This window comes from Chelonoidis abingdonii, chromosome 5, assembly GCF_003597395.2.
Source record: "Chelonoidis abingdonii isolate Lonesome George chromosome 5, CheloAbing_2.0, whole genome shotgun sequence".
Lineage (NCBI taxonomy): Eukaryota > Metazoa > Chordata > Testudines > Testudinidae > Chelonoidis > Chelonoidis abingdonii.
Window position 1 is genome coordinate 144,187,406 of NC_133773.1, and position 25,658 is coordinate 144,213,063.

The following is a 25,658-nucleotide window of genomic DNA, read 5'->3' on the forward strand; positions in this document are numbered from 1 at the left end:
AATTTGAACACCTGAAACATTTAACGCGCTCCAGGATTGGAGAGATCTGTGATGCTGGAAGTGCCATGCTGGGGAGAAAGAGTAGAAGGAAAAACAGAGATGGTGAAAAGCAAGGAAAGGGATTAATTTTCTGCTTTAGCCCAACACAAGTGATTGGGCTCAGTGCAGGGGTCACTGGGAGACACCCTCTGGCCTGTGCCCGACAGGACGTCAGACCACATGATCTAATGGTCCCTTCTGGCCTTAAACTCCAGGAATTTACAAACTACCTTCTCTCCCACACGCTGGTTTTCCCGCTGCTGCTCCTCCTGCCATCTCAGCAGGCAAGTGACAATTGTTCTGTGCACTCCCAAAAATTCTAAATTGGCACAACTGAACTGCTTTACCACCTTTACCCATTTCCTCACCCACTTACACCGGCTGCGAAAGTTATTATACAGCACCATCCAGAAGTGCCAACCCCAAATGTTCAAGTCAGATCCCAAAAAGCATGAGACTGGTTTAAAAACCATGAGATTTTCATAAAAGTCATCTTTGTATGTGCCTGTTGGTCTTTGAACCTTTAGCAGGGCCTGCTTTCAGTCTTTTCTCTGCAACCACAAGGGCTATCTCGCTTACTACTTTTTAAAAGAATAAAAGCTGAGATTTTCACCTAATCACAGGATCTAGGAGCAGAAGCGCTAAGAAAGCACCAGATACCGTGAGACTCACAACGGATTCACAGAGAGTTGGCAACACTGACTTCACACCACTGCAGAATTTGACCTCCAGATTTGGAACTTGATCCTCAAACATGAAGTGCTTGTCAGTTTGTTTTGACTTTAATTGCAGGCTGCTTCCAGAGGAGAGTATTTAACAGGCTAACCAAAGGGACCGAGTGATGACATGATCTCACGCTTATGGGGAAGCTTGCACAAGCTCACCTGAGCAGTTACTGATCAATGGTACAGTGCCACAGGTGTGCCTGTATCATAAGCATACTTCCCAATTCTGAACCTTAGAGTCCAAAAAGTGGGTGCCTGCATGAAGCCTCCAAGCTTAATTACCAGCTTAGATCTGATCACTCTGGTCTCCCCAAAACCTTCCCTGGGGAACCCCCAAGACTCAGATGCCCTGAGTCTCACAACAAAGGGAAATTAAACCCACTTCCCTTCCTGCTCTTTACTTCCTCCCAGATTTTCCGCCCTGGTATACTAGGAGATTTCCCTGCTTCAATCCCTTGAAACACAAAACAGAGAGGACAATTTACCTTCCCCCCTCCTTCTTTTCCCCTCCCAGTCTTTCCGCTGAGAGAGACAGTAATCCTGGCACAGAGATTCCTACTTCCCCTTGCCATAACTAGAAAAAGAAAAGTCAACAAGTTTTTTAAAAAAGAAAGCTTTATATAAAAAGAAAGAAAAAGACAAAAAATAATCTCTGTATCAAAGTGACAATACAGGGTCAATTGCTTAAAAGAAAAATATGAATAAACAAGCCGTATTCAAAAAGAAATACAATTTAAAACATTCCAGCAACTACACACATGTAAATACAAAACAAACATTATATAAAACCTATTATTGTTTTGCTACCTTTGTACTTACAACTGGGAAACAGAAGATTTAGAAAGGCTGGAGATAGATCCTCTCATAGCTGAGAGAGCAACAGAAGACAGACAAAGACCCAAGACAAAGAACACTCACAAATTCCCTTCCTTGAGCTTTGAAAAATCCTGTTTCCTGATTGGTCCTCTGGTCAGGTGTATGGTTCCCTTTGTTAACCCTTTACAGGTAAAAGAAACATTAACCCTTAGCTATCTGTTTATGACAGCCTGGCACTGGGCAGATCAGATGCAGATGGAGTCTCTACCTCTGAGAGTCTGGCAGTCCAAGCTTTCGTTTAACAAATGAAGTGCAAGCAGGGCCTGTTGCAAGGCAGTGTCGTTCAACGGAATTCCAGTTAAAGAGGCACTGCCTGACAGCAGGGCTGGCTCCAGCTTTTATGCCACCTCAAGCGGCTAAGGAAAAAAAAAAAAAGGGAAAACCCAATTGAGCTGCCGCAGGAGAAGGGGAGCGAAGGACTCGCTGCCGAATTGCAATCAGAGACCCGGACGTGCCGCCCCAATAGCAGCCAGAGGGCCGCCCCAGGCACCTGCTGCCTGGCAGGGGGGTAGAGATTGGAGGAGTGAGCACTTTTGCATGCCCAAGCAATGCTGACCTTGCCCACCCAAAGACTTAGCCGTAGGTCCACAGGTTCAGGGCATCATCCAAAAGGACCCAAATCACAAATTCTGTGATGATTTTTTCTAGAGCAATTACACAGTGGCGGTGTGGAAAGGGGACAGGAATCACAAGCAGGTGCACACACACCCCACCCATTCCATGCACGGATGTTTAATCCATCTACTGGATTGTCCACCAACCCTGCCAATCTAGCCTCTGCTGTCCTTTTCCCACTGTGCGGTATTTTATCTCTCACTGAGATCCGTTCAGGTGAATGACCGGTTGACTGCAGAACTTCCCGAGGGCCCCCCCACCAGTGCCCTTTTGCCAGTCCTGAAAACCAGTGACACCAAAGCTAACTCTCGGAGCTAGATTGTGCGTCAGCGCCTGGGCGTCTCCTCCACCCTATTCCATCGTCTCAGAGGTGGCAGACCAAGGGTTCTCAAGCTGGGATTCAGGATCCTTCCCCCCCTTAGGGGTCACAAAGAGGAGTCAGAGACTCACAACTAGAGCTGCTCAGGAAATCGGTGACAAAAGCTCTTTTCAGCAGAAAACGCAGATCCGTCAATTCCAAAACATCTCGTGAGAACGAGCCTTCCTACACAGAAACATTGTGGAAATTATTGAGAATTTGTCAAAATGTTTCAAGATTTTGAAAATGAAAAATGGTGGGTTTTTGTTCAAAAAGTCTTTTTGCTTTGAAATTTAAGCTAGTTATAGAAAAAAAATTAAATGGCCAATATTGAAATAAAACATTTTGATTGATTCAAATTGATTTTTTTATTATTGTTATTCAATTTTTTATTTTTAGTTTGCAAAAGTTTTCACAATTTCAACTTTTTATCCCAATTTGGGTGGGAAATGTTTTCAGTATCTCGAAAAATGTCGTGAGACAGGAAATCCCTGTACCAGCCAGCTCTCCTCGCCCTCCTCTGCCCCGGGTAAGTGAAAGGGGGCATAGGCTAGATGGGAGGTGAATTTCTAGGTGAAAGGGAGCCCTGGTGTGGAACAGCTTGAGAACAGCAGCAGCAAACCTGGTGCTGAAAAAAATCATGATATTTAAGATAATGTCATGATTTTGTATTACTTGGTTTTGCAGTGTTGCCTCTCACTTTGGGTTCCTTTGTTTTTAGTTGCCCAACCTGAGACACCTTAGGCCTGATTTTCAGGGCTGTTGTCCAGCCACAGCTCTAATGATTTTTTATTATTTGTCCCCTTGTGCTAGGTGCTGTACAAGCACAAAAGACATCACACTGGGTGCTCTTAGTCAGCTGATTATCCCCCCATCCTGTAAGTGAGGCCTACATCCTTTGTTCCTAGACGTGGACATTCACATTAAAACCCGTTTGCTTGCGCCCAGTTTACCAAGTGATCCAGAGCCCATGAACTAGTGACCGGGCCTCTTCATTATTTACCACTCCCCGACTTTGTGTGTCATCTGCAAACTTGATCAGTGATGACGTTACGTTTTCTTCCAGGTCATTGATAAAAATATTATAATGTTTAATCATATAACCATTTAACGGAAACATTTTATAGCATAAGGCCAACAACTGACCCCAGTAGAAATGGACCCACACAATGACGACCTTGCTGCAAACACGCCTGCTCATTTGCTGTTACATTTTGGACCTCTCAGTTACCAGTTCTTAATCTACTTAACATGTTCCATGTTCATTTGATCTCATTCTAGGACTTTAATCGAAATGTCGTGCGGTACCAAGTCAAATGCCTTAGTGACGTCTAAGTCTATTACATCAACACTATTACTTTTATCATCCAAAACTTGCAATCTCAGCCCAAAAGGTATCAAGTGAGTTTGACAGGATCCACTTCCCATAAACCCATGTTGGCTGGCATTAATTATATCACCCTCCTTTAGTTCTTTATTAATCGAGTCCAATATCAGCCACTCCATTATCTTGTCTGGGATTGATGGCAGGCTGACAGGCCTATAATTATCCAGTCGTCCCATTTGCCCTTTTAAAAAACTGACACAAAATTCTCTTTCCTCCAGTCTTCTGGAATTTCACCAGAGCTCCAACATTTATTGAAAATCAACATTAATGGTCCAGCAAGCTCTTCAGCCAGCTCTTTTAACACTCTTGGATCCAAGTTATCTGCACCTGCTCATTTAAAGATGCCTAACTTTAGTAGTTTCTGTTTAATATACTCCAGAGATACCAGTGGAATATAAGGAGTGTTATCATCCCCATAGGATTAGACTATATCATCTGGTTTTCCCCAAACACAGAAAAGAAATATTTATTGAATACTTCTGCCTTCTCAGAATTATTATTGATAACTCATTTCCACCAGGAATGAACCAATACCATTGTCAGGATTCTTTTTGTTCCTAATATTTTTTTAAACACCTTCTTATTATCCTTAACTTGGCTGGCCCCATGGAGTTCTCCTTGTGTCCCTTGGCTTCCCTTTTCAATTTTCTACAATTCCTCTTCTCAACTTGCTAGCCTACCGCTGCCCCTTTGAGAAGTTAGAGGTATAGATGGACTCCAGTAGACTAACACACAAATTCCGTAAGGAGGAAACCGTAAACATTCACAATAACCCACATGCTACAAAGGAGTCAGCTGGGTTCCTGGTTGCAATGAGCCCTGGGAGCCATTTGGAAAAGATATATCACATTGGGAGTGATTGTATTGCTGCTGGCAAGCTCATGCCACCGGCCATAAAACTAAACCGGGATCAGAGAGGCAGCCAGCATTAGTTTCCAGTTTCCCTCCCCCCACAATTATTTTAAGCATCAGTGCCTTTCCATGAAGACTTCCTTCAGTCCCAGCCCACTGTCATCAGCTCAGCATCCCACATGCCACTGACTCATTCAGGGTCACACACTACCACAGAGGAAAACAGAAACAGCACCACTGCAATCCAGCTTCCTGCTCTCAATCCCACAAGAGCAGAACACCTCCTGGACTGGCCTGACCACTGCACAAAGCCAGAATCGGTGACAGTCCTGCCACCTGAATGAACGAGACAGAGGGTGGGAAATAGGATACTCCGCCACAGAGAAAGTAATGTCTATCACAAGGAGTTTGGAACAGAGCCAGGCATTGAATCCACATCTCCTGAGTCCTCCACCCATGGCTTAACCCCAGACCATCCTTTCTCTCAATGCCCTGTTAGTGCTTCTGTGTCTCTAGCTTCTCCATCACTGGGGCCTTTGCAGCAAGACTGATTGTCACTGTGCCTGTCTCAAACACACGCTCTAGATCAACCACAAATGATGAGCATCATCCGGGAATCACTGGCTGAGGTTCTCTGGCCTGTGTCACGCAGGAGGTCAGATGAGATGGTCACAATGGCCTCTTCTGGTCTTCCAAACTTTGCCCGCAGAGGTTACATTTCCTAAAGACACGAGGCCCATGACGCACTGTGGCTATGACACGCTTTTCAGGAAACGGGACTGCTAGCTAATTGGCACCAACTCCACTTAAAGCTCTCCCCAATCAAAGACTAATCACACTGCAAGAGCCCTGTTTTCTCTCCCTTCAGATCTTTTTATTAAAGACCTCCCCGTTCAGGGGAAAGATGGTCCAGTGATTCGGGCATTGAATCATAAAATCTCAGGGCTGGAAGGGACCTCAGGAGGTATCTAGTCCAACCCCCTGCTCAAAGCAGGACGAACCCCAACTAAATCATCCCAGCCAGGGCTTTGTCAAGCCTGACCTTAAAAACCTCTAAGGAAGGAGATTCCACCGCCTCCCTAGGGAACCCACTAGACTCCCCTCCAACTGCAATTTAGAACATTGCTTCCTTGTTCTGTCAATCTGCACTCCACTGAGAACATCTAGATCCATCATCCTTTGGAACTCCCCTTCAGGTAGTTGAAAGCAGCTACCAAATCCCCCCTCATTCTTCTCTTCTGAAGACTAAACAATCCCAGTTCCCTCAGCCTCTCCTCATAAATCATGTGCTCCAGCCCCCTAATCATTTTTGCTGCCCTCCACTGGACTATCTCCAATTTGTCCACATCCTTCTTGCAGTGTGGGGCTTAGCCCATGGAAGACCCCTGCTCTTCATGTGTGACCTGAGCCTCAGTTTCCCATCTATAAAATGGGGATAATAATGCAGGGATGTTGTGAGGCTCAATACGTTAAAGACTGTGAAATGCTTTTGAGATCCAGTGATGAACACGTAGACATTATTTTCTACCTCTACTCTGGCCACTCCTATTGTCGCCTAAGCACTGCAGAACTCGCCCGCCCTGTTTTAGCAGGTATCCCACGTTGAAGAACTGTGCAGCAGTTACCAGGAAGGAAGGAAGCTCATTCAAAGCACTTGCTGATCCGGCGGCCAATGCACGATGCATTTAGGAAGAGAAATCCACTGACTTGAGTGTCCCCAATGCCAGGGCTCCCCTCCAACTGGGGTAAAATTAGAGCACTACAACAAGCCTGCTTCCAAAACTAGGGAGGCCAGGTGCAATTTGTCATCCTGGGGAACCTGCTGCCAGGACTTCTGGGGCCCCAGAGGGGAGAGGAGAACGCTTCTCGAATGAGAACTGCTTTTTATAGGAAAACTTTGCTATTTACGGGCCGGCTGTGAACTGAGTTCCCCAAACAGGAGGTGAGAAAAGCACTAGTTGGGAATGGAAGGAAACCAGTAGCCGAGCAAAAGAGGAACAATCAGAGTCACGGGGGAACTGCTGTAAGAAGAAGTCAAATTCTTGCCATCGAAGTGCCCTAGGACAGATATTTTCACACATCCCAGGGGGAGAGGTGCACAATGCCCTTCCCTGTTTAATGCTGCTAAGGCAATAGCTTTTGTGTGAACAGATGACCAGGAGGGGAGGAGGAAAATGGGCTTCCTTACAATGACTAAAGAAGGGTTGAAACCAGTGTGCCCTCTCATTTTTCCCACCCATGTGAGGAATGAATTTTGTCATGTGCACAATATGGAGGTGGTGTGTGGCACATGACCTCCATATTAGTGCATATAACAAAGTTCAGGTGGTGGCGGTGGCGATGAGGGGTTCAGAGTGTGGAAGGGAGGCTCAGGGCTGGGGCAGAGGGTTGGCATGCAGTGGGTGAGGGTTCCGGCTGGGGTGCGGGCTCCAGGGTGGGACTGCAGATGACGGGTTTGAGGTGCAGGAGGGTGTTCCAGGGCTATAGCAGGGAGAGAAGACCCCTCCCAGCTCTCTCTTCCCGCAGCAGCTCTGGGGCTGCAGGATAGGCACCCCTCCCTCAGCCCCAGCAGGTCCAGTCCAGGGCTGGGTCCAGGCTGGGGGCGGGCCACCTCGGCTGTACCTGGGTCCAGGCTGGGTCACGTCGCCCTGGCCACGCCTGGGTCTGGGCCGGGCCATGCTGCCCTGGCCATGTATGGGTCCAGGACAGGCCACCACAGCAGGTCCGGGAGCCCCGGCTAGAGCAGGTCCCAGCCACAGCAGAGTTGGGGCTGGGGGAGGGGCAATCCTGGCCGTGTCAGGTCCCTGGGTGGGTTCCCTGAGCACCTGCGTGGCACTAAATAGGCTGCCAAGTGGCCTCGCAGCATCCAGGGAACTCAGGTTGAAATTCACCTCCTGTCCCTGTTTCCCTTGGAGATTCAGTGGAGGACTGGAGAACTAGTGGGATTGTCACTTAACAGAGCTGAAATCAAACAAGGTGACCTTCTGGCCTCATGCTACAAGGTTCCTGGTCAAAATGGTCTGCAGAGGTTGTGGTCAGATCTGAACTAGAGTCTGCACAAGAGTTTGGGATCCGGGCTGGATCGGGGGTAGGGCTCAGGATCAACAATGTGGGAATCCTAAGAGAAGTTGTCCTGAGTCCCTCACACCAGGGAAGGACCCCGCAGCCTCACACTGACGTCTGTTCTAATCTGTATTTGAACCAGAAAATGGGATTTGAATCTGAGCCACATAGTGGGGTCCGACCTGACCCAGCCCTGTCATAAATAGATAGCTAAGGGTTAAGTTCCGTTTAAAGGGTATACAAGAGGGAAACCAACACCTGACCAGAGGATCAATCAGGAAACTGGATTTTTTCAAGTCAGGGAGGAATTTTGGGGTCGACGCCTTTTGTCTGCTTCTCTCAGCTTTATAAAAGGTTCTTTGTATCTTCTAATCTTCGTTTCCAACTTGTAGTACAGGTAGAAAAACAATATTAGGCTTTATGTTTGTTTGGTTGTATTTACATGTGTGTGAGCTTGCTGGAATGTTTTCAAATGATATCTTTTTGAATCAGCACTGTTTATTCATATTTTTCTCATAAGTAATAGCCCTGTATTGTCACTTGATGCAGAGATATATTCTTATTGTCTTTTTCTTTCTTGTTATATAAAGTTTTTCTTTTAGAACTTGCTTGAGTTTTCTCTCTGGGTAGTTAAGGAAACGAAGGGGGAATTCGTCTTGTGTTAAGATCTAGCGGAGGATAAGCTCTGCAGCCACCAGGGATATGGTGGGAGGGCGAAGAGATAGAATCATTTCTGTTTCCTTGTATTTGGGGTTTGTCTCTTTGTGGAATAGAGGAGACTGCTTCTGGTATTATGATGTAAAGAGATTGCATCAGTACTCCCAGGTTAGCCCAGAAAGGATAGTCTGGGTGGGAGAGAGAGGGGAAGGGAGTGGGTTATTTCCCTTTGTTGTGAGACTCAGAGTCTCTGAGTCTTGGGGTCCCTCCAGGGAAGGTTTGGGGAGACCCAGAGGGGCCAAAACCCTGGATTTGGATGGTGGCAGCGAGATTCAAAGCTTAAGCTGGTAATTAAGCTTAGAAGGTTCATGCTAGGCACCCAGATTTTGGACGCTAAGGTCCAATTGGGAAAGAGCTTATGATATGAGTGGCTGCGGTGGGAAGTAAGAATCAGAAGCCAGTAGAATATTATTTTTCTTTTTCACTGCTAAGGCTTTTAGCAGAGAGAAAGGGTTGGTTTTATAAAGTAGCCAAAGAGAAAATTTTTTTCTGCTGCTTGGGGTGGTTGCCATTTTGAAGCAAGGACCATTAACGTGACATTAAGGGTCTTTTGTTAAACAAATAGCACTCCCATTGGGAGTCAAGGTATCCCCCAGAAACACACACTAGGTAAATAACTGGTTTTACGACTTTTAATTTGCATGCTCAAGGATAGAGAGAAGTAAACAAAAAGGAGTTGCTAGGCAGACCCCATGGAGACAACAGAGAGCCAGCAGTTCAGACAAAACCACCAGAGGGCACCCCACCCAAGAAAGCAGGAACCATGAGCTACCATAGGATGCCCCTGGAAACAAGAAAGAGCAAAACTGGATGCAGAGACACAAATCAACGAAGCAGATTCACCAGCGACAACTGGAAAAAAGAGAAAAAGAGGTCAAGTGAAAGAAAAAGAAGAAATAATCACACTGGCAGCTTACAAAAGAGAACCAGGCAGCCAAGGATGCAGCGCCACCAAAGAAACAACAAGAGAAGATGCCCGCCCACAGAAAGCGCAATAGAACTCCAGAGGGAGAAAACCAACAGAGATGGAAAAACAGAGGGAGGCCCATCGGCAGGCCTGAATTAGAACAGGCTAAGCAACGAACCCAACCAATCCTAATAACCTTCGCCAATAGTCTTCCACACCCAAGAAATTCCCAACTAACAGGCAGGTTGTACACTGGCCTTCTTAGAAAATTTGGAAAAGAGCTTGCATTGCGGTACAGCTCTGCTGGAGACCGTACAGTACAGCTGAGGTCACACCCCAGTGGACCTTTAGGCAGAAGTGGCGGCTGAAATGCCAAAGGACAAAGAATGAACGATTATAAACTGTTTCAAAACCAAGGCCAGATACAGAATGGGCGTAACCCCGATCATGCCGCCGGCGTTCAGAACCCAAAAAGTGGAAACAGATGTGTCATTTTCCCAGACACCTGCACTACATTGGAAAGAATTATGAGGCCTGGAGATCAGAACCAATGTTCAATCCATTGAAGAACTGCACCTCCTCATACAAATGGAGCAGTTCTTGGATGGTGTTCCTGAGAACAAAACACGGTACATACAAGATGGAAAACCAAAAATCTCACCGAGGCGGGGGAGATTGGAGCCCGATGGATTGTGAACGTGGCTCGAAAGCAAGAAAGCTACTGTAAAGGGAATGAAAACGCCAGGGGGCACACGACAATAACCCTACAACAGAGGGAACCCAAGACCTCACCTACAACCCAGGGAAGCACAGACACCTTTTTCTTCCGACCTCACCAGTCTTTCAGTAACGCACCTCCCCAGTGGAACCAGTTAGCTGTGAAAGATGCTATAAGTGTAATGAACTGGGACATATAAAGCGCATACTTGCCCAAAAGCAACCCACCCGGTGCAAGTCCATCACACCACCATTCACAACCAAAGATCCCCAGGCTCAGATACCTCTCAATCCCCTTGGAACGCAGGGAAAATTGAGAGTGGGCGGAAAGAAGTCTTTACCGCCCAGTCGTGAGAGACATGGGGCACATACAGCCACTGTCAGCTATTCACCAAAATCGCTGTTCGATCCCAAACTCATCAACCCAAAGAGCCAAGGCAGTGACCATTACCCGCTTCATGGTCACAAGCTGTAGACTTGCCTACAGCTGAACTGCCGCTGGTCCAGAGCAAAGCTGGCTCAGGAGTTGGACTTTTCGTGTCTATGAACAATTATTCATCCCCCTGCTACTTGGGGGACAGACTTGGCCCAACCAGGTGAAAGCGGGCCATAGGTGGAAGATTACACGCAGCCAAACAGGAAAGCTTTCCAGGACCATTCTGTTCCTGAGCCGTCCACGAGAAGCCTCCACGTCTGTGTTACCAAAGGACCAGAAGTAGTTGGACCCGGATCCCGCTTGCCAACGTTCTGAACCAGCCACAGCACCCTCCAGTCCCAGGACCAGACTGGAAAGCAGCAACCAGCATCAGCACCAGCAGTTGCAACCACATCTTCAACCTCCACACAGAGGGGCCACGACGCCTGAACTGGCGAAGCAAACAGACAACCATACCGAAGAGCTCAGCCGAGCCTGAAATACCCCCAGGTGCAACAGCGGAGAGCGGTTCACACAGCAACGGAAACACCCCACTCATCATCTCTCAGTCAAGCCCAGTCGTCTGAGAAGAACTGGTGTCCCCAGCTTCAAGGAACCAGTTCCAGACTGAACAGGAAGCTGATGACATCTCAAAACTTGGCTGGCGGCTCATGACCCCCACCGCCTCTCAGCTCTTCTAACGATCCGGTTTGTTATAGACCACAGGATCTTTATACAAGGAATTCTTTCTGGTGACACCAGGAAGAAGAATGGCAGCCGCACAATACGTTGTGGTTCCAACTAAGACGGGAAGCTCTTAAGCTTAGCCCATGTATCATCCCATCTGTGCGTGGCTAACAGAACCAGGACAGGTTGGGAATCCTTCCACTGGGAGGGATGGCAAGGAAGTTGCCCGTATGTCCGGTCTTGTGAGGTGTGCCAAAGAGTGGGAAAGCCCCAAGATCTGTCAAGGCCCCTCCTTCAGCCACTCCCCCATAATTGAGGTCCCATTTCAGCGAGTAGCTGTGGATATTCTGGGTCCTTTCCCAGTTAAGTATAGCCCATAGAAAGCCACGTACGATCTATCTTAGACTGCACCCCGATGGCCCAGAAGCAAGTATCTAGGCAACACCAGGGCTAAAGCGGTGTGCCAGGCCCTAACAGACATTTTTGCCAGGGTAGGTTGGCCCTCTGATATCCTTACAGATTCAGGATCTAATTTCCTGGCAGGCACCTGAATCCAAGTTCCATTCCCAGCCCTGTCAGTAACAATAGTAGGATTTATGAGCTGTGCACTGGCTAGACCAAAGCTGAGGAAGAGGAGGTGAAAGGCATGACAAAAGAGGATGAAGCTTTGCCGGTTGTCGGGTGGGTGAGCCAGCACGGCCTCCTGGGAGAGTCTAGCTTATCGGAAAGGCACTTGCATGGCCGAGTCCCAACACTGTCACAGCCCTTGGCAGCTGCACTGGGGAAAGGTCTATAAAAAGAGTCAGCCTCGTCCTGCAGACTGCCCAGCCTTACCGACGTACAGCACACACTTCCCTGGGAGAGGAGCGGAAACGCTTTATTTAGAAAAGGGCTCATCTAAACAGGAACAGAAAAACGTGGAAAGGCTTAAAACAGACCCAGGAATGTCCAGTGGGGTCCCAGTGAACTGGTTTGGGCCAGACCTGAGCCCAGCTTCTCCCAGCCTGCACCTCGTGCAGTCGTTTCACACCAGTGCGTAAGCGGGGTCTGAATGAGCTTTCCCCTAACATCTAGTGGGGAACAGACTCTCAGGACCAGACCCTGTTTTCATGAACACACTTACTCTGCCTAGGTATTCAGCTGGAGCGGTCAGTGTGAGCCCCGTGTGGAGCTGACAGGTAACAGGTGATGTTAGTAACGCAGTGTCTACACGGACCCCACATCGGCCTAACTACATCAACATAAGCACTACGCCTCTCGTGCAGGTGGAGTTATATGTTCGGTGTAGTGGGCGAATTACATCGGTGGGAGCAACATTTTAGTGTCGACGCCTACAAAGTTAGGTTGGCGTAATGTAGTGTACACCAGGCCGGAGAGAGACGTGCTTGTTATGAGTACCTGCCTAAAAGGCAGGAAAAGGACATTAGCAATGGTAGAGCAGCTGGCTGAAGGAGTGCAGGTCCCCAGTGGAGTCACAACCCTCTCCACTGAAACCCAGAAAATGGTGATTATAGTGATTGCTAATGAAACAAGCCATGGTATTGTGAAACAAGGGCAGAAGATAGCAGACCTGATACCATCGTGAGACCCCAATGTGAAGCTGAGGTTCCAGCAATAGACCCAGCAAAGTTTAACTTTGGAGAGTCACCATTGTGCGAGGAATGGAAGGATCACCTGAGGAGGAAACCTGGCGAAAGATCTAAGGTGTTCTCATTACATGCGTGGGACATGCAAAAGGAGTGGAACACATCAGACTACAAAAACAACAAGGAGTCCGGTGGCACCTTAAAGACTAACACATTTATTTGGGCATAAGCTTTCATGGGTAAAAAACCCACTTCTTCAGCCCTAAACCCCCTGGCGGAAGCTTTAAGAGCTGGGTTCAGTGGCAGAACCTCAAGAGGTGGTGTGGCAGAGGCTGCAGAGAGGCAAGTGGTAGCAAAGGAAGCAGTGGCACGCGGCACAGTGAAGGACAACGAGGCAGCAGCCAAGGGCGATGATGCAGAGTGAACGGCTGCAATTGTGAGCAGGGGGCAGTGGAGGGAGGGGGTGTGTGTTAAAGGAACATTTTTTTGTGGAACACTGTAAGGTGAGGAACTGAGGCGAAGGCCACAGCCCAGCATGCTCCAGGATGGGTGTTTTGCTTACGATTGCATGGTTTTTTAATGTGATTGTGGCGTTTCCCAGACTAATGCTGGGTTCTATTTCCCTTCTAATAAAAGCTCTCCTTTGTTATACACAGACTCGGTGCTTGCAGGAGGGGACATGTTGCCTCTTAGAGGCGCCCAGGGGTGATGTTACATTTTCCCAGATTAGCAGGTGGGGTCTCGAGCTGGCCCTGTTTTATTGTGCCCAGAGGAGCTAACCCGGCCCTTGTTGCTGCCAAGTTCACCTGGCAAAAGGGTTACAAGAGTCTTACACTCCTGAGCAGAGCGTTGGACTAGATACCTCCTGAGGTCCCATCCAACCCTGATAGTCTATGATTCATTTCTCATGGGCACCAGTGATGGCACGAGGTGGCAGGGGATTGGCTCACCAGGAGTTTGGTAAATCAGGAGCTGGATCCTTATCTCAGCAACACTGGTGTCAATCCATCCACACCAATGGCTCTCGTCTGGATTTACCTTGAGAGAGCCACCCTCCCTTTCCTGCCCAGCTGCTAAAGCCTGCAGGACTGAAGCCAGCTTGACAGGATCTCTGCAGTTCTGGGTCCCTCAGAGTCCTCGACGAACCTCCTATTTACCAGGTCGCCCCTTTGGAGTTCAGCGAACAGGGAGGTTTGGCTAATCCGGGGTCTGCGGTTCACCTGCACTGTGGGGCTCCAGGGATCACATCACCCGTCAGGGAGGAAACCCAGAATCCTGACCATGGGGTCCTGCCAGGCCTTTGGGCCCAGTGCCTGAAAGCAGGGGGAGTTCTGCATGTCCCCTCCATAGGTCTGCCCATAGAAGAACTGAAAGCATCAGGGGAAGGCACCTTGTAATTCTGCCTTGGCTGTGGAGTTCTGGGACCGTCCAGGCACTGCCAAGTAGCTGCATCTAGCCCAGGGTTTTTTCCAGCTCCTCCTGTGCCTCCAGTCAGCACCTCCCGAAGCCTCAACCCCCCATTTTATTGTAACCCCCAAGGCTTGCAGCCTCATTCTGTTCAGACTTCCATTCAAGGCTGCCTGGGCAACAGAGGAGCAGGTGGAACCGTCCCAGCCTCTGGTCTGGTTTTAATGAGAGAGGCATTTTGTCCCAAGGGCTGCCTCTTCCACCAGTTCTGCTGCTCACATGCTTCACTGGGATCTGAACTCCCACCCCCACCAGGGACCGACTCCACGATCTCCCTTGCTCAGCAACATCATGGATTTTCCAGGGCACTGGGGCTACGGATAGGTGGAAAGAGCGAGTATATCATATCACTTCCCTCTGGCCATGCCCGACTGTCCTCCCACAAGGAAATGTCACCGCACCCAAAACCCCAAACTTGGAGAGGGACTTACCCCAGTGCTCTGCCTCTTGGTGTCCAGCAGGGGGGCGTTAAAACTGGCAGTCAGGGTGGGATTGCCCAGGACGTCCTGCAGGGGCACTCGGGCTTCCCCCAAAAACCTATAAAAGGATCAGAGGAACAAAAAGTTAATGGGAGAGGAAGAGAGACACTGAATGCATTGGGTTAAGACTGGGGGTCCCAGGCTTGGAGTGAACTGGATAGCGCCCCACGGAAGCCAACAAGATTAAGTATAAAATACACATGAAATACCTCAGATTTACAGTTTGGAAACTCAATGTAGACACAGCCCTGAACTCCGTGTAGACACAGCCCTGAAGATCACTTCTGTCCCACCTGCTTCTGGGAGGCCAGCCCCTGAGACAGTAAAGCCAGTATCTGTATTATACAGAGATCTCACGGACACTCAAACTTCCGGATAAGCACGAGCTCTCCATGGTGAAAGCGGAGCTCCTCATGGTCCTCCTAACCACCGCTGCTCCTCCAAAGCCTAGGAGCTCTGCAGGGCAGAAAGGGCGCAGTGGTCGATAGGTGCAAAATACGGTACAGTGTAAGCTTAGAACGCTTCTGGGCAAAAGGGAGTAAGAGGCATTATTTCATTCCCTTCCCCTGGACAGATGGCCCAATGGTTAGGGTGCTAGTCTGGGGCTCGGAAAACCTGGCTTCAATTCCCTGCTCCCCTATGGCCCACTTATGTCACCTTGGGGGACTCATTTAGCGTCTCTGTGCCTCAGTTTCCCCATCTGGTCAATAGGGATGACAGCACTGCTCTGCCTCACAAGGGTGTGTGAGGATAAATACATTAATGACTGCAAGGTTCATTGGTGATAGGGGCTGTATCACCACCTAAGCGAGACAGATCCCCTCAACAGCCCTGTGAGATAGCTCACTGTATAATTGGGGAAACTGAGGCACAGTGAGGGAACATGGAACATGAACTGGCTGTTTCCTGCTCCAGGTTCCCAGCCCTGCATTCAGACCACTAGATACCCATCCCTCAATGCTGTGCTAACAACACAACCCTGTCGGTATATTTCACCCACATGCGATAGGGTGAGGACAGGCAAAGACCATAACTTATACTGTTTGGCTTGTTTCCTCAAAAGAGCAGGGGAGCTAGACTCAGGCTGATGTTTGCCGCCCTGTGGTTAGATAGTCAGCCTGGCCTGAGCTGCCAGAGTAGGGTGGAGGAAGACGACCAGCTTCCTCTATAACATAAAGAGATATCAGAGCTACTGTCCTGGTGCTGCGCTGGATATGCCAGAGGAACAGCTGTGGGTGTCATCCTCAGAGACCACAGTGGGCCGAAAAGGACACCAGAGATGGACCTCCCACCAAGACGTCTCCTAGCTGACACAACGGTTACGTCAAACAAGATGTGCTACCTTCATTTCTGTTTGCTCAGCCCACAGAAAACACTATGGGGTCTGTTCTGTACTCAAGAGGCTAATCCTAGTGGTGCTGGGCACAGGGAGCACTGGGCGAGCTTGGGGGGAGCTTGGGAAGAGGCTGTGGTTCTCAGCCTGTGGCCTAGGTAACACATTGTGGGCCCCATATGTGGCCTGCAATGATAAACAGGTTGAGAACCACTGCTTTAGATTTAAACATCTAGATTCCTTTGTGCTTAGGGTCAAAGCGCAGCTATCTGTCTGTCTGTTTCAAATGGAAGTGCATCAGAGCACAGTGGAGCTTTAATATGCAGTAGCCAGGCCCGTATGGCAAATTACAGCCCGGCGGGCTAGTGCACTGTAGAGTCCCACCCCAATTTACCCAGTACTAACTCGCCACAGACACAAGCCCTAAGTATTTATAGCACATCCACCTCACTGTACTGGGACGCTGGACTCTCTGAACTCAACCCTCCTGGTTTCCTTGGGATCTTAAGTTCCATGAAAATGATTGGGGGTGTGAATCTTGTACTAATTCTTAGTATTAGACTGGTGCTGCTTGCAATCCGATTGCAAATCTCACAGTTGTTGGTGTTTTTCTCAAAGCCCAGCTCCCAGAATCACGTGAGAATCTCAGCTTCCATTAGGGAAAAAATGCAAGTTTCTAGCCCAGGTGGTTGCTAACGGCTCAAAAACGGAAAGGCAACTAAAAAGAACCTGACTTTTATTTCTTAGGCTTTTGAGTCTTTGGGGCCTGATTTGTGCTTTTTGAAGGCGTGAGGTTAGGAATACTGTTACTTCTGTATGTTGGTACTGTTCATGGAGACATGTGAGCTAACACTTGTATTTATTTATATCATGGTTTACATCTGGAAACCCCGTCAAGGAGCGGGGTCCCATATCTTGCCAGGCACAAAAACAGTGGACCAGACTGATGACCAGAGCAGGGGTGAAGTGGGAACACGAGGCAACAGAATCGAGTAGGAGGGCAGAAGTCCCAGGTCGCCCCTGGCTACGCAGTGCCAGATGGGTGGGTCGGCTGTGGACAGCGCACAGGAGAGATTTGGATGACGGCAAGGTGGCGATGTCATGAATATTGAAGGGGGAGTTTACCCCATGCACGGGGGGCGGTGTGAGAGAGCCGGGGGTACTCAAGGGAGAAGCGGACAAAGGAGCGATGGAGGTGCTATTGCTGGTGGCAAGATGGCAGAGCCGATTGGTCAAGAAGCTAATTGGGCAAACAGAGAGGGTGGAGCTAAGTGATGATGGATCTTACAGGCAAAGGCAAGGGGCTTGGATTTGAGGCAGAGGAGGAAGGGAGCCGGGGGGGGGGAGCACAAAGACGAGGATTTATGGGGTTGGAGGAACAAGCCAGGAAGGTTCTGAACACGCCCGAGGGGGCAACATGGCTGGTGGCAAGGCCAGAGAGGAGCAGATTACAGCCACCAAGGATCAGGAGATGATGAAGGCTAAACTGGAGCCAGGCAGTGTGGACAAAGAGAAGCTCCGAACAGCCAAACCTGGACCTAGCCTGCAACACCAGCTGGGAATCCCACCCCCGGTTTTTAATCTATCTGCATCTCCTTGAATTTGCTCCCCTTCTGGATTCAAATCCTCCCTTACGCCTCTCTCTTTGGGTAACCCCTTCGGCTGCTCTGACCCAAAGCCCTGCCAGATGGGCTAACCGAGCTCTCCGCTTTCCCTTCGCACTCGTGCTGTGCGATGAAATACTCTGCAGAGCTAACTAAAGCAGCGAGATGAGAATTCCTGGAAAAAAGGGATCAGTCACCGTGGGGAGACAATGAGGGGAAGCTGGGAAGGGAGGTGCCCAGACAAGCCTGTAACATAATTTATAATGCAGCCGCTCTTCGAAGGGGTTATCGTCCTAGCAGGGAGAGGGAAGGCGCCTCAAGCAGCCAGCCTGAGGTTTATTATTTCCCCCTATTTTTAAGTTTGATTGAACACAAATCGTCTGCCAAATCCCGTTTATTTCCACGGCTCCGTTTGCTGCACAAATCCCGGTGCCCCTGGAGGCAGGGCAGCCACCAGGGACACGATGGGAACTGGGTTTTCTCTCTCCGTGTTTAAACAGTTGGGGCCAGATCCTTGGCCTGGGTAACAATGGAGCAACGTTGATTTACACCAGCTGGGGATCTGCCCCATTGACTGCTGTAGAGTGATGACAGTTCTTCACACCAGCTGGAGATCTGGCACACTGACTCCACTGAAGCTGTGGCTGATTTACGCCAGCTGGGGATCTGGCCCTTTATTTCTAAGGGATGGGATGACCCCACACCAGATACACCCCTGTTACTTGGCAAACTCTGCACTTTGACACAAGTTCCTCACCACTAAGGGAAACACAAACTGCAGGGCAGGGACTGGAGCGTCCCCTCTGCACCAACTGTGGTGGTGTTGCTTGGTTACAAACGCCAGGCCTAAGCAACTAACATTTCTTAGCAACACCTGGATGGCGTGTTGCTAAGAAAAACCCAGCAGCTGCAAGGAGTGGTGTTAGTGACTCAGCAGGGGGTGCTCTTGCCTGGCCATCAATACTGACCTCAACCCCCCTGTGACAGGCTGGGTCATAGAAACCCCCTTGGGAACTGCCACCTGATGTGCTGAGACTACTTCTGAGCCCATTTTCCCTGGCAGCTTGGGACTTCAGTGCCCTGCCTGGTTGTGCCAGACACACTAGCCTGCTGCAACACAGACCTAGGTCTGAACCACGTCCCCCAAAAACTGCAGGCTTAACTGAAAACTGATTAAGAAGTGCTCCTGTCTCCAGCATTCAGACACCCAGCTCCCAATGGGGTCCAAATCCCAAATAAATCTGTTTTACCCTGTATAAAGCTTATATGGGGTAAACTCATAAATTGTTCGCCCTCTNATCCAACCCTGATAGTCTATGATTCATTTCTCATGGGCACCAGTGATGGCACGAGGTGGCAGGGGATTGGCTCACCAGGAGTTTGGTAAATCAGGAGCTGGATCCTTATCTCAGCAACACTGGTGTCAATCCATCCACACCAATGGCTCTCGTCTGGATTTACCTTGAGAGAGCCACCCTCCCTTTCCTGCCCAGCTGCTAAAGCCTGCAGGACTGAAGCCAGCTTGACAGGATCTCTGCAGTTCTGGGTCCCTCAGAGTCCTCGACGAACCTCCTATTTACCAGGTCGCCCCTTTGGAGTTCAGCGAACAGGGAGGTTTGGCTAATCCGGGGTCTGCGGTTCACCTGCACTGTGGGGCTCCAGGGATCACATCACCCGTCAGGGAGGAAACCCAGAATCCTGACCATGGGGTCCTGCCAGGCCTTTGGGCCCAGTGCCTGAAAGCAGGGGGAGTTCTGCATGTCCCCTCCATAGGTCTGCCCATAGAAGAACTGAAAGCATCAGGGGAAGGCACCTTGTAATTCTGCCTTGGCTGTGGAGTTCTGGGACCGTCCAGGCACTGCCAAGTAGCTGCATCTAGCCCAGGGTTTTTTCCAGCTCCTCCTGTGCCTTCAGTCAGCACCTCCCGAAGCCTCAACCCCCCATTTTATTGTAACCCCCAAGGCTTGCAGCCTCATTCTGTTCAGACTTCCATTCAAGGCTGCCTGGGCAACAGAGGAGCAGGTGGAACCGTCCCAGCCTCTGGTCTGGTTTTAATGAGAGAGGCATTTTGTCCCAAGGGCTGCCTCTTCCACCAGTTCTGCTGCTCACATGCTTCACTGGGATCTGAACTCCCACCCCCACCAGGGACCGACTCCACGATCTCCCTTGCTCAGCAACATCATGGATTTTCCAGGGCACTGGGGCTACGGATAGGTGGAAAGAGCGAGTATATCATATCACTTCCCTCTGGCCATGCCCGACTGTCCTCCCACAAGGAAATGTCACCGCACCCAAAACCCCAAACTTGGAGAGGGACTTACCCCAGTGCTCTGCCTCTTGGTGTCCAGCAGGGGGGCGTTAAAACTGGCAGTCAGGGTGGGATTGCCCAGGACGTCCTGCAGGGGCACTCGGGCTTCCCCCAAAAACCTATAAAAGGATCAGAGGAACAAAAAGTTAATGGGAGAGGAAGAGAGACACTGAATGCATTGGGTTAAGACTGGGGGTCCCAGGCTTGGAGTGAACTGGATAGCGCCCCACGGAAGCCAACAAGATTAAGTATAAAATACACATGAAATACCTCAGATTTACAGTTTGGAAACTCAATGTAGACACAGCCCTGAACTCCGTGTAGACACAGCCCTGAAGATCACTTCTGTCCCACCTGCTTCTGGGAGGCCAGCCCCTGAGACAGTAAAGCCAGTATCTGTATTATACAGAGATCTCACGGACACTCAAACTTCCGGATAAGCACGAGCTCTCCATGGTGAAAGCGGAGCTCCTCATGGTCCTCCTAACCACCGCTGCTCCTCCAAAGCCTAGGAGCTCTGCAGGGCAGAAAGGGCGCAGTGGTCGATAGGTGCAAAATACGGTACAGTGTAAGCTTAGAACGCTTCTGGGCAAAAGGGAGTAAGAGGCATTATTTCATTCCCTTCCCCTGGACAGATGGCCCAATGGTTAGGGTGCTAGTCTGGGGCTCGGAAAACCTGGCTTCAATTCCCTGCTCCCCTATGGCCCACTTATGTCACCTTGGGGGACTCATTTAGCGTCTCTGTGCCTCAGTTTCCCCATCTGGTCAATAGGGATGACAGCACTGCTCTGCCTCACAAGGGTGTGTGAGGATAAATACATTAATGACTGCAAGGTTCATTGGTGATAGGGGCTGTATCACCACCTAAGCGAGACAGATCCCCTCAACAGCCCTGTGAGATAGCTCACTGTATAATTGGGGAAACTGAGGCACAGTGAGGGAACATGGAACATGAACTGGCTGTTTCCTGCTCCAGGTTCCCAGCCCTGCATTCAGACCACTAGATACCCATCCCTCAATGCTGTGCTAACAACACAACCCTGTCGGTATATTTCACCCACATGCGATAGGGTGAGGACAGGCAAAGACCATAACTTATACTGTTTGGCTTGTTTCCTCAAAAGAGCAGGGGAGCTAGACTCAGGCTGATGTTTGCCGCCCTGTGGTTAGATAGTCAGCCTGGCCTGAGCTGCCAGAGTAGGGTGGAGGAAGACGACCAGCTTCCTCTATAACATAAAGAGATATCAGAGCTACTGTCCTGGTGCTGCGCTGGATATGCCAGAGGAACAGCTGTGGGTGTCATCCTCAGAGACCACAGTGGGCCGAAAAGGACACCAGAGATGGACCTCCCACCAAGACGTCTCCTAGCTGACACAACGGTTACGTCAAACAAGATGTGCTACCTTCATTTCTGTTTGCTCAGCCCACAGAAAACACTATGGGGTCTGTTCTGTACTCAAGAGGCTAATCCTAGTGGTGCTGGGCACAGGGAGCACTGGGCGAGCTTGGGGGGAGCTTGGGAAGAGGCTGTGGTTCTCAGCCTGTGGCCTAGGTAACACATTGTGGGCCCCATATGTGGCCTGCAATGATAAACAGGTTGAGAACCACTGCTTTAGATTTAAACATCTAGATTCCTTTGTGCTTAGGGTCAAAGCGCAGCTATCTGTCTGTCTGTTTCAAATGGAAGTGCATCAGAGCACAGTGGAGCTTTAATATGCAGTAGCCAGGCCCGTATGGCAAATTACAGCCCGGCGGGCTAGTGCACTGTAGAGTCCCACCCCAATTTACCCAGTACTAACTCGCCACAGACACAAGCCCTAAGTATTTATAGCACATCCACCTCACTGTACTGGGACGCTGGACTCTCTGAACTCAACCCTCCTGGTTTCCTTGGGATCTTAAGTTCCATGAAAATGATTGGGGGTGTGAATCTTGTACTAATTCTTAGTATTAGACTGGTGCTGCTTGCAATCCGATTGCAAATCTCACAGTTGTTGGTGTTTTTCTCAAAGCCCAGCTCCCAGAATCACGTGAGAATCTCAGCTTCCATTAGGGAAAAAATGCAAGTTTCTAGCCCAGGTGGTTGCTAACGGCTCAAAAACGGAAAGGCAACTAAAAAGAACCTGACTTTTATTTCTTAGGCTTTTGAGTCTTTGGGGCCTGATTTGTGCTTTTTGAAGGCGTGAGGTTAGGAATACTGTTACTTCTGTATGTTGGTACTGTTCATGGAGACAAGTGAGCTAACACTTGTATTTATTTATATCATGGTTTACATCTGGAAACCCCGTCAAGGAGCGGGGTCCCATATCTTGCCAGGCACAAAAACAGTGGACCAGACTGATGACCAGAGCAGGGGTGAAGTGGGAACACGAGGCAACAGAATCGAGTAGGAGGGCAGAAGTCCCAGGTCGCCCCTGGCTACGCAGTGCCAGATGGGTGGGTCGGCTGTGGACAGCGCACAGGAGAGATTTGGATGACGGCAAGGTGGCGATGTCATGAATATTGAAGGGGGAGTTTACCCCATGCACGGGGGGCGGTGTTTGAGAGAGCCGAGGGGCACTCAAGGGGACGCGGACAAGGGCGATGGGGTGCTATGCGGGTGGGAGATGGCCGGCCGATTTGGTCAGAAGCTTATTGCGGCAACAGAAGCGGAGTGGAGCTAAGTGATGTGAGATCTTACAGGAGAAAAAGGCAAGAGGGTCTTGGATTTGAGGCGCAGGAGGGAAGTGGAGCGTGTGGGAGCACAAGACGGGATTTATGGGGTTGAAGAACAAGCCGGACGTTTGAAACCGGCGATGGGCACATGGCTGGGTTGGCAAGGCAGAGAGAGCAGCTTACAGCCCAAGGCTCAGGAGTGATTGAGGCGTAACTGGAGCAGGCAGTGTGGACAGAGAAAGCTGACGCAGCAACCTGGGACCTAGCTGCACCCGCTGGGTATCACCCCCGTTTTTATCTATCTGCATCTCCTTGAATTTGCTCCCTCCTGGATCAAATCTCCTACGCCTCTCTCTTTGAGGTACCCCTCGGACTGCTCTGACCCAAGCTGCAGATGGGCTACCGCGCTCTCCGCTTTCCCTTCGCCTAGTGCATGTTGCGATGCATACCTGCAGAGTACTAAAGCGCGGTTGAGAATTCTGGAAAATGGGATCGTCCCGTGGGGGCCTTGCCGGCGCGCTGGGACGGGCAGGTGCCCGAAAGCCTGTCAACATATTTATATGGCAGCCGTCTTCTAAGGGGTTATTGCGTCTAGCAGGGGGAGAGGGAAGGGCCTCAAGCAGCCGCCTTGAGGTTTATTATTTCCCCTTATTTTTTAGTTTGATTGACACCATCGTCTGCAAATCCCGTTTTATTTCACGGCTCCGTTTGTGCACAAATCAAGGTGCTGGGCGACAGGGCCGGCCACGGGACCGAATGGGAACTGGGTTTTCTCTCTCCGTGTTTTAACGTTGGGGCCAATCCTTGGCCTGGCGTCAACAATCGGAGCGTTGTTTCACCCGCTTGGGGATCTGCCCTTGCTGCTGTACGAGTTGTTGCTTCTTCACACCAGATGGAGATCTGGCACACTGACTCCATGAGTGTGGTGGATTTCGAGCTGGGGGTTGGCCTTTATTTCGTATAGGGATGGGAGACCCACAGATACCACCTGTTACTTGGCCACTCTGACTTTGACCAGTTCCTCACCACTAGGGGAACCAAACTGCAGGGCAGGGCTGGAAGCGTCCCTCTGCACCTGTGGTGGTGTGTGCTGGTTTACAAACGCCAGGGCCTAGCACTCCTTTTCTTAGAACACTGCCATGGCGTGTTGCTAAGAAACGCAGCTGCAGGAGTCGGTGTTAGTGACTCAGAGGGGGGTGCTCTTGCCTGGCCGATCTTACGTGGCCTCACCCGATGGACAGCTGGGTCATAGACCCTATGGGACTGCCCCCTGATGTGCTGAGCTTACTTCTTCTGAGCATTTTTCCCTGGCCGCTTGGGGACTTCAGTGCCTGCCTGGTTGTGCAGACACATAGCTGCTGCAAAAGCCTAGTCTGACCACGGTTCCCCAAGGACTGCAGGTTAACTGAAATGATTAAGAAGTAGGCTCCTGTCTCCGCTTCAGACACCAGCCTCCCAATGGGGTCCAAATCCCAAATAAAATTGTTTTACCTGTATAAGCTTATATGGGGTAAACTCATAAATTGTCGCCCTCTTACACTGATAGAGAGAGATGCACAGCTTGTTTGCTCCCAGGTATTAACACATGCTTCTGGGATTATCATTAATAAGTAAAAAGGATTTATATTAAATACAGAAAGTAGGATTTAGTGGTCAAGTAATAGCAGACAGAACAAGTGAACAAGCAAAATAAAATAAACACGCAAGTCTAAGCCTAATACAGTAGAAAAACTGATACAGGTAAATCTCGCCCTAGACATGTTTCAATAAGCTTCTTCACAGGCTGGACACTTCTGATCTGGCCCATCCTTTCCCCTGTTACCAGCCCTTGTATCATCAGGTGGTCGCTAGGGATTTCTATGATGGCCTGCCTTTTGTTCTGTTCCCCACTTATAGATCTTTTGCACAAGGCAGGACTCCTTTGTCCCTCCCTGGATCGCCACTCTCCCTTCAATGGGAAAAGCCACCAGGTTCAAGATGGATTCCATTCAGGGACATGATGACATGTCACTGTAAAAGTTCCATTACCCATTGCCGCACACACGTATACGGAGGACTTACAAGTAAAACAGAGCCATCGCCGTTTCAATTGTCCTGAGTTTTGATGGGAGCCATCAGATTCCAAACCACCATATAATGGCCCCCACTTTGAAATTAAATAGGCCCTCAGGGTTATGTTTCATATTCTAGTTTCGGTTACAAAGAGTGATACATTTTATACAATAGGATGACCGCCACTCAGTAGATTAATAGCTTGTAATGATACTTACAAGCGGACCTTTTGCTGTGCTGTGCTCAGGGAATGGCTGTTCTTTCCAAAAAGATGTAAATACAACATATTCGGACCCCTTGCAGTTGCTAACTTTCCATACACCTTTACCTGCATCATGCCAAATTCCATACGTGTAAATTACTTTTCGACTCTTCCATTGGCCCCAACACTTTCACTGGTATGGGCCTTTCTCAGCTTAACAAGATTATTTTATCACTTTGCAATATCCCCTGCCATTTAACAGCCAGATGGAAGCTCCAAGTGGGGATCTTATTTCCGAACACCAGCAACTTTCTTCCCCAGCACGGCTCCCTGCATTTGCTACGTTTAAGATGGACTCAGGCTAAGGGACGATGGAAAACTAGGTAATATTGCTGTCCACTGTCCTTGGCTTTTCTCTAATATATGCCCATTAATATATGTTCTCAGTAAATTTCCAGCCCTGCCTTCATGGTCACAGACTAGTGGTGACCCTTTCGTGGCACTCAGAGAGCCTTCAGCAGAACCCGTGTAGGTACAGCACGTAGGTCTGAAAAAAAGAAGCCACCCTGCAAGCTGTAGCTCATGCTTAGAAAACGAACCCGCTTTGTATAAAA

General features: G+C 49.4%; 1 protein-coding gene across 1 annotated transcript in view; it reads right to left on the reverse strand.

Annotated features, from left to right (window-relative positions):
• The window catches only part of DYSF (dysferlin), a 357,128-nt gene that overhangs the window by 246,999 nt on the left and 84,471 nt on the right, over positions 1–25,658 (reverse strand). The window contains exons 4-5 of the mRNA XM_075066758.1: positions 20,149–20,254; positions 4,328–4,345 (exon numbers count right to left, since the gene is read on the reverse strand). Of these exons, the coding sequence (XP_074922859.1) occupies positions 4,328–4,345; positions 20,149–20,254 (124 nt within the window). The remainder of the gene's footprint in view (positions 1–4,327; positions 4,346–20,148; positions 20,255–25,658) is intronic.